General features: G+C 43.5%; 1 protein-coding gene across 1 annotated transcript in view; it reads right to left on the bottom strand.

The window, feature by feature from the left end:
- Positions 1 to 1,532: 1,532 nt before the first annotated feature.
- The window catches only part of adgra2 (adhesion G protein-coupled receptor A2), a 41,831-nt gene continuing 33,980 nt past the window's right edge, over positions 1,533 to 9,383 (bottom strand). The window contains 13 exon segments of the mRNA XM_037776704.1: positions 1,533 to 4,497; positions 4,653 to 4,742; positions 5,485 to 5,630; positions 5,713 to 5,836; positions 5,919 to 6,046; positions 6,141 to 6,349; positions 7,011 to 7,200; positions 7,337 to 7,537; positions 7,782 to 7,943; positions 8,047 to 8,196; positions 8,289 to 8,487; positions 8,568 to 8,732; positions 8,922 to 9,135. Of these exon segments, the coding sequence (XP_037632632.1) occupies positions 3,078 to 4,497; positions 4,653 to 4,742; positions 5,485 to 5,630; positions 5,713 to 5,836; positions 5,919 to 6,046; positions 6,141 to 6,349; positions 7,011 to 7,200; positions 7,337 to 7,537; positions 7,782 to 7,943; positions 8,047 to 8,196; positions 8,289 to 8,487; positions 8,568 to 8,732; positions 8,922 to 9,135 (3,398 nt within the window). The 3' untranslated portion in view covers positions 1,533 to 3,077.

The following is a 9,383-nucleotide window of genomic DNA, read 5'->3' as shown; positions in this document are numbered from 1 at the left end:
TATCAGGCTTTTTAAAGGTCGTCTGTGATTGGACGGTGGAGGAGGAGGAGGAGGGCGTTGAGACGTCCGGACTATTAATATAATATAAAAAAATATATATATATATACCATATAATAATAATAATAATAATAATAATAATAATAATAATAATAATAATAATAATAATAATAATAATATATAAATAATATATAATAAATAATATAATAATATAATATAATAATATAAAAAATAATATACTACTACTAATACTAATAATAATAATATTGTATTATAAAAAATAATGTAATAAATAATATAATAATATAATATAATATGATAATAATATAAAAAATAATATAATAATTATAATATAAAAATAATATAATATAATATACAAAAATAATATAATACATAATAAAATAATGTATACAAAATATATAATAATAATATAAAAACATTATATAAATAAGTAGAAGTCAGCCACTGATCAGAAATCAGTTTACTTCATATGTAATTTCAGGAAATTAAATTACAATAGGCAAATAAGGTAGATATGCAAGTATAATCTTATCTGGACTATCTGGACTATCTGTATCTATCTGCACTACCTGCAACCACCTCTTCTAACCACTGGTGCACTTTAAACTTTAAACTTACTTTACACTACATCCCATATACCATTTTATACATATTACATCTATTTATTGTACTCTACATTTTTTATTGATGGACGGTACACGTTATCTCCATTCACTATGTTCATTCACTATGTATATTCTGTATTTCTATTTATTGTTTTAGAATCTTTTTGTACACCTGTACCTCTGTACCTGCGCTTTGCTGCTTTGACACCTGAATTTCCCCCCGGGGATTAATAAAGGTTCATCTTATCTTATAAAAACGTCCTTTTCCTTATTAAGAGGAATGTTTTGGTGCACCAGAACTGCTAATATGATAGTGTTGTTTGCTTGCAGAAGCTCAAGGAGCAGCATGTTCAGGGAGGGACTGATGAAATTAATGTCAGATGGCCTAATTGTGAAGCTATGAATGTGCTGAGTCATCCAGAACAGAGCAGGATGAAATCTCTTTATCTTTTATCGCTCACTAACATCTTAGTATGCACGACTTTATCTGTGCAAATTGATTTCAAGCAATATTCCTTTAATAGTTGATCATGACTGGGGCTGAAGTTAAGACAATAATATTTCACATCACCACATTTTCATGGGTTTTTGTAGGCTTGTGTAATGTGAAGAAGTAGCCTACACTCCACGGATTGAATGTTTCAGTAGAATAACATGCAGCTATAATTAGAAATGTGAATGTGATTGACAGTCGCTCTATTCTTCAGCAACACAGCAGGCATTTTGGCACACATTACAAAAAAAACTTTTAAATTTAATCATTAGTATTTTTAAAGTGTATTTTAATGTTTAGATAAACATTTGGTTTGTCTTGCATACATCCTATAACCTGGAATTATTAGCAAAATCATAGATACTGATACAGAGAGCGAAGATTAAAGCTATAACTGAAGCCGTGGCAATGAAAGAAGGTGTGCACAGAGATGACTTTAATGACACCAGCTGCATGAAGTACCTGAACATGATGACATTGAGATTCATACTGAATCATGAACAAGACAAGTCTATCTTAATGTTTATATTTGTTTTCCACGAGAGGTGAGTCACGGTCACATGGATGGAATAGATGATTCATGTTTTACATCCTGAGTACATCCTACTTGGGGCTGATCAAAAAAAGCTCACATTGCACACAGAATATATGCACAACAGACTGACCATATTAACACCTCTAACAACAACATCAATAAACAGTATGTGATTCTCTGGATTTCATGAAGACTTCCTCCTGAAGAACAATAGGAAAAAGCAGTGACAATGAGCTGCATATAGAAACACTATTTCCTGATAATGTAATTTCCTGAATTGTGTATCACTGACTAAAAAGCAGAAGTACAGCTTAGGCAATTTTATCTCAAAAGTGAAGGCAACATTCTGATTGAATTTATTCAGAAAGCTTATGCATGCTGTGATGTTTTTTGGTCAGGCCCCTGATGCGTGAAAAGTATTTTGTGGATAATCCTTTGAGACATTTTTAGTTCCAACACCTCTAGAATTATAGTGTGAAGGATTACGGTTATGTCAGCATGAGTTGGACAAGTTTGTCATTGCAAAACCTGCGAGATTTGCCCGATTTGTAATGCTACCACATTTCAGATCCCTGACAATGACTGAAAAGTTTCTCCGCCACCCAGGAGGGGGCAGTCATTCCTGCATTAGAACCAGAAAATGACTTCTGTTGGAAATGAAAATGGAATAAAGTGACTGGGTAGAAGGAAGCCAATTGTTTTTCCCCCTGGTTTTTATTCTTTCTGAATAGAAAAGGAGAGCTCTGTCAGTGCTGGTGGGAGCATAGAAATAAAAATGAAACACTTTTATCATATATTCAAAAGTCTCGCATAGCTTTTTTTTTTAATTCACTCAGAGATTCTGTACAGCCACAGTCATGCAATTACTCTCCTAATGTATGTGCATACATACACACACACCCATACACACATACACACACTCACACAGAACATACAAAAGCATACATGAGCACACGCAAACAATTACTTGAAGCATACAAAGGTGAAAGGTTGTCCACAGATTAAATGCATGTAGCTGTACTTTGGAAATGGACCATCGTGTGTTCCATTTCATGCTATAGTTGATATGCATAGAAAAATCACAACTAAAACAGTAAAGCTTTCATTAGACATCCAAAATCAACATCATATGCCAATTTCAGAGATATCTTGTACTTTTTTTTTGTGTGTGAAATGAATAAAATAAATGAGTATCTTATGTTTGAAAATGACAATAAAAAACCTGCCTTATTATTTTTTTTTTTACCATTTCACAGCAAATTCTTACAATGCTACAGAGGCAAAAAGTACCAGTTTAGGGTCCTGGATGCCTCATGATTTCATATCTTAAATTATATAATTATTATAATCAAGAGACCATTAAAACATAACCCAATCATTTTAGTCCATTAAGGTCATGCATAGAAGTTCACATATAAGTATAGGTTACACTGTGGTTTCACTTTTCCACAAACCACTCTTCATTCCGACGGAGCTCTGGGATTGGTCCGTGCCGCTCATGTCCTGCTCCAGCTCCAGCACTGAGTTTTTGAGGGTGCCATTTGGGGCGGCGGCCCCGGGCACAGTGGTGGTGACGCTGTTCAAAGGGTAGGAGCAGCGCTTGGTGTCTCGCTCCACAGCTGCAGCCAGTTTCAGATTGTCTTTGCTGGCGCATCGTCTCTGAGCGCCGTGCATAGCCGCTCTGCTGGCCACGGAAGGCAGCAGGGGGAAGGGTTTGCGACTCCCGCTGCTGCCCCCGTCGCTTCCCTCTGAGGGGCTGGTCGCCAACGACTCCCCAATGCGCTTCCCGTTGGTGAGCGGGCTGGCCTGGTTTTCTGAAAGGCTGTGGTGGATGCTGCCGTTCTCACTCGTGGCCTGTTTGTTAACCACGTGTGAAGTACTGAGGTTCTCTAAACCTGTGGGTCCTAAAGCTCCCAGGCTGCCCCCACCTCCAGCAGTCCTTAGAGCTTTGAGACGATAGTGACCTCTGCCCTCACCCCGATGGTGATACTGGCTGCTTCCTTGTTTAGTTCTGCTACTCACTTTCCTTCTCTGGGGATGCACTGGGGCTGCAGAGTTAATGATGGGCAGAACATTGTTTGTTGGCTTGGTGGTGTTGTCAGTACTGGTGCTGGTGTGGTTGCCCACAGGGGCACGTGAGGTGTTGTTTGGATTGTCTTGTGCCACCTGTAACAGGTTGGTGAGCTTGCAGGGCCCAGGACCCACGCTGCTGATTCCACTTGGCGTGGATGATGACCGAGCTGATGAGGAGTTATGAGATTCACCCGGTGGATGGCAGTTAATGAAAAGTTGTGATCCCTGCTCAGAGGTCTGCACTCCACTCCCAGTAGTGCAGGTGTGCGTGTAAGTAGACATAGGATGGGAGCGGCGGTAGCCTGGGCAACATGCCAGCCACGAGGCTTGCACGTCCAGACGTCGAAAGCAGTGGTGCACCACCAGAAACACCCCCAGAACCATGGCAGCCATCCCATAGAGACAGCTAAACAACAAGCTAGTGTGCCCCGTCAGCCACATCGCCATGGCTCCACAACACCACAGAACCACAAACAGGAAGTGGGTTGCCACCAGCACCAAGAACTGTGTCTTCAGCGAGTACTGGTCCTCTGGCACCGCGACAGGGTTTATAGGTCCCACCGCTGAGTCTGTGGAGAGGAGGCTGGTGCTTCCTGCCAGCGCGGGCTGGCTCTCGGTCACAGGAGAGGACAGGCTGGTTCCTGTGCATTCTTTGGCCACACGGTGCCTCAGGCGAAACACAGTGCACAGGAAATAGATCCAGGTCACCAACACCACCAGGCCAGCAGGGACAAAGAAAGACCCCAGACTGGGGCGCCACACCAGCCAGCAGCTGCAAGAGGCAGAGAAGAAGTCAGGAGGGTCAGTGCGAAACAAGGACACGTCTGTGTGTTCGACATATCACACAGATTTATTTGTTTCAGCACCAAACAAAACAACACAAAGTGACGGGCCAAATGGCTCAAGGATGAAAAGAGAAGCTCTTACTAAGGGCTGTTGTCGCCGTAGTTGTTGACATTGACAGCTGCAGTGATCCCACAAATGATAAGAGGAACTCCACCAGCTATCAAATAGAACCTTGAATAACACAGAAAAACATATCAAACAAAAGCTCCCAGCTGCAGTTTGAGAAATAAAGAGCAGTTCTTGTTTGTGCGACAGGATGCTGTATGACCTTTGGCTGCTACGATGTTTTTAAAGTATGCGTGTCGGTGTCATTTTCCTTTTTTCAGTTTTTATGCCTCTCTGGCTGTCTATAATCTGAGCAGAGCTGTGTGATCCTTCACCCTCATAGTGGGCAGAGTGTTACGAGGGTCAGTATAGGCTCCAGAAGTCTCTGATTTATTGCGGCCCAATCCCTCGTGGCTGAGTGGGCAACAAAAGGGGTGGCGGGAGGGTCAGCGAGGTCAGTGTATGATCGCAGCTTCAGGATCACAGGGGCAAGGGAAGGAGAAAGAAAGGAATATTTGGAAAGACAGTGCACCCCCTGAATCACCCTGCTCAGATTTATGACGACCCCCCTCTGCTTCTGTTATGTTGGTTTCATACATTCCTCCCCTCCCCCACCCTCAGCTCATATAGGCTTATAGCTTTTTTGTGCCTTATAGCAATACTCTTATTATGTCCCTCCAAGGTTTCCTCAAAAACGGAGGGACTTTGGTTGTCGGGCACAATGACTCACTTTGACGGTGCTCAGTTTGGGTGGCCATGCAGAAGAAATGCCAAGAACTCCTGTGTCTGTCTAAAACTTAACCCGTATTGACAGCAAACAACAATCTCACAGTACAGGAAGTGGGTGAAGGTGAGCTTGCTTGCTGACCTGAGCATAGGTCGCTGAGTAGGTGGAGCAGGCTCTCCCTCCGGCTGCCGCGGCATTCTCCACACAGTCTCTTTGTAGATGACCCTGGCACTGACTCCGATCCACAGCAGGGTCGACAGCGAGGAGTAGTGCAGGGCGATGCCCACCTGTCGCACAAGTCACAGTCGGGTAAGACATCACACTTACACACTAATCAAAACAAAACGACTGTGTAAATTCATGACTTACTGCTTGACAGACCACCGGGTAGCTGGTCAGGCTTATGCCTCCTGCGTAGATGGCTGTCGTCATGGCGATGTGGAAGCAGGTGTTCAGTAACGTGTGCCAGCTTTTTCTTGATATGTGAATAGAACTGTAGGGGCGCGGAGAAAAAATAATCAGCAAAAGACGCAAATAGCAGCGAGAAGTCTGTTCATGCACATACACTGTAGTACCTGTGGTGTAGTATGTGTGTGATGATGATGGTGAAGAGGCAAAGTAGGAGCACTGCAGTACAGGCATAGACCACAGGGTGGAGCACCCTTACAGAGATGGGTGTGGAGTTGGGGAAGTCAGGCACCTCCTAGAAAAAAAAAGAAGAAAATTCACACACAGGTCAAATGAAAGCCTCACTGATCCTGGATGGGTGATGAATTAAATACTCAAGGTTATCTCACCTGCAGCACAGCATAGTTGCTGAGAATAGAGCAGCGCATTGTTGAGGTGCTGCTGTCACTGTGGACCAGCCGACAGCCCTCATGGCTCCAGCTTCCCGGTTTCTCCAAAGCCCTCAGGCTCCACTGGGCTGCCACAGCATCAGTACCGGGGGACAAGTGGCGGAGCGACACCCAGATGGGCTCCGAGTGGTTCCGCATGCTGCAGCCGTCTGTCACAGAAAGGGAGGAAATTAAACTGAGGACTCGGTCACGGATACTTTTATATTGTTTGATATAAGTCAGTTTGTGATGCCCATTCTACTGTGTGCTCCCTCAGCTTGTCTCACGTTCTTTTGTATTGCTTGACGAGTGACTCTCAACATCCGACTGGGACTAACTGTGCTTTCTATATGTAGGTGGAAAGAGCTAAAATGATAGCAAAGATTATCAATGTCAAGAAAAAGTGAGTGGTTTGTCAGGTCTAGTAGCTCAGATAGTATAGAAGTAAATTCCATCATTTGCAAAAATACAACTAGTGCTGCTGTTGGTAGAGAAAGTGGCTTCCTGCTTCTTCTTCTCAATGGATTTCTCTCTAGATTCAAATATTTGAAAATCAATCCAAAATGTTGGGTGTTTGTTTGACCCCAAGACCTTATTGTGGATGTTATAGATAGCTGATCTTTTGTTTAGAAATTATGCTACAGTGTCACAGCAATTGAAATATTTTAACATGATGTCATATCATACTCTGCCATCTACAAGAATAACAATAACAAAATGTCAAGAAATGCTACAGTACATGTCTTTCAAACTGTATTTTAGGGTGCACTTTTCCTTTAAATGTGAGAAAACAAAGGCAGTATCACTAAATAGGCTGAGAGGGTTCCTCACCTAGTCCAACAAAGATGACAGGAGTGTTGACGCTACGTCGGCGAGAGTGTTCCCCGGCGTTGCTTGAGTTCCCAGACAGAGGGAAAAAGCTGCCGGTTCTGAAGGCTACAAACTGCAGCTTACAGTCTGCGGGAGCATCAGGAGGAAACAGAGTGGCCGGGAGAGTCACGGAGGCCAGGGCTACTGAGTTCTGGAGGAAAAAAAACACATGCAAATTTTGTATTTAATGCCGAAATCCACCAGTACACCTTGATAACTGTGAATGTAGATAAAACAGGTTACTGATGGCACAGTATGTAGTAACAGAAGGGTTGCTCACGCCTCACCTTTAGGGGAAAATTGCTGAGGGAGGTGTTATGGGAGCCGGTGCTGCAGCGAAAACGAAGCTGCTGCTCGTGAACGGACTCTGACGTTTCCATTCCCGGGCTGCCCGTTAAGACCTCGCGGCGCTGATACGCAGTGCAGGTTATTCCAGTGAAGTAGGCTGGTCGAATGAAGTGAGCCTCCATCACAATGTTCCTCGACACCTGCACGTATCAAAATCAAATCTAAATGGTAAAGATTGTGTCCATGTATTGTCATCAAAATTGTCATGAAAATATAACTTATTACTCCCAAATTTCATAAACTACACATGCATGTATTTCCTGTTGTCATAATGAACTATAAATATATTCAGTGGGAGTTTCTAGAGGCTCTACTTGCTCTGTTAAAAAAGCTTGTGATGAAATTAAAAAAAAAAGTTACAAAACTTAGGATGATGGTCCCTACCATGGAGAAGTCCTGAGCATGACCGTGCAGCTGAGGCCAGGCCAACGTCTCTAGAGAGTAGACTATGGAGCTGCAGGCTTTCTTCTCTCTCTGGGCGAGAGCGAGGATCTGGTCATCCACTTGCATCAGGTTACTGCCCATCTCCACCAACACCTCTGACAACTGGAACACACACGCAGACATTTTACATTAAAGGGATAGTAATAATGTCATATACACATACCCGCATATAACCATTGTAAATATGCAATTAAATTGTTCTCACCTCTCGCAGCTGTCTGACATAATCCATGAACTTCTCCATCATTTGCGCCACGTACAACACATCCACAGAGTCCGTGAAGCCGGCAGCCTCCAGGGTGTACGTGCGCACCTGATGCGCCACAGTGACGGCATTGGACGCGTTGATGGGCCGCTGTGAAGCATAAATAGGGTGATGTCATGAAACAAAATCCAATATTTAGTGAACAAGAAGCATGTATTGTAGTAAACCTAAGAACTACTGACCAGGATGAAGGTGTGCAGGACACGGGTGATGCCATTAGTGTAGTGACAGTCTGAATAATCACCCTCCTGCCAGTTTCCAGAGCGGTCGCAGTACCGAGAGGCTTTTTTCTGCTCGATACCTCCCTCCACAGTCAGGGAGGGGTAGCGTAGCTGCAGGCAGTACTGATGTGAGGTGATGCCTGCCAGAGTCCTTGGCCACCTGGGGATTAAGAACCAGAGAAGAGTGAGACGGCTGAATCTTTAGGTATGTAATAATAAATCACTGTAACAGTAACTGACCTGAACTCTCCACGGTTGTTGACAACTTTATCCTCAGGACAGAAGGAGGCGCTGTTCTCCAGCACCACTATTTCAACACTGCGAGACGAGTTGCCCCGCCCGGTAGAAACCACACACTCCCACTCTCCCCTGGCCTCCACATGTACGTTGAATAGAATAAGCTCGCTGGATAAAGAGGGATAGAGACAGCTCGTTATAACACATTATCGCCACATGCTTCAATGTGTGTCTGAACTGGTTAAATATTCATCTTTAAGTTTATCAGACCATTCAAAAAGGTTATAAACATTTGAATTTAGACAGCATCTTTAGAGGATAGCAGTCAGATTGCCTGAGTAACTAAAGTTTCTGTACCTGGTGATGAAGGTGCAGTCGTGCAGCGCGCTGCTCTCCAGCTGGACACCCATGTCTGGGTCAGAGGTCACCAGGTGACCGTTGTGACGCCAGTGCAAGGTGGTGATCTTGTCCACTAAGGCGGCGGTGCAATGGAAGGGCAGCCGATCGCCTTTGAAGACCACCTGACGTTGGGACGGCAGCAGCGACAAGGTGTGCAGCTCCAGAGGGCCGTCTGAGCGACAACATAGAATAGAATAGAATAGAATAGAAAGTTTTATCGTCATTGTATTAAATACAACGAGATTCACAGTTGCCACTTCTGGTCAGTGCTTTAAAACAAATACTTGACAAGACATGGTGGGAAAAGATGCAGATACGACCGTTACACATCACTCTGAATTATTTCTGCTGCTCTCTCATTACCCTCAACCTCAGCTAAATGTTTCCACAGAAGCCATTACGAGTCTGCCGTTCTGGAGC

The sequence above is a fragment of the Sebastes umbrosus genome, chromosome 8, assembly GCF_015220745.1.
Source record: "Sebastes umbrosus isolate fSebUmb1 chromosome 8, fSebUmb1.pri, whole genome shotgun sequence".
Classification (NCBI taxonomy): domain Eukaryota; kingdom Metazoa; phylum Chordata; class Actinopteri; order Perciformes; family Sebastidae; genus Sebastes; species Sebastes umbrosus.
The sequence above is the reverse complement of the archived record's forward strand: the minus strand, read 5'-3'. Positions and strand labels throughout refer to the sequence as shown.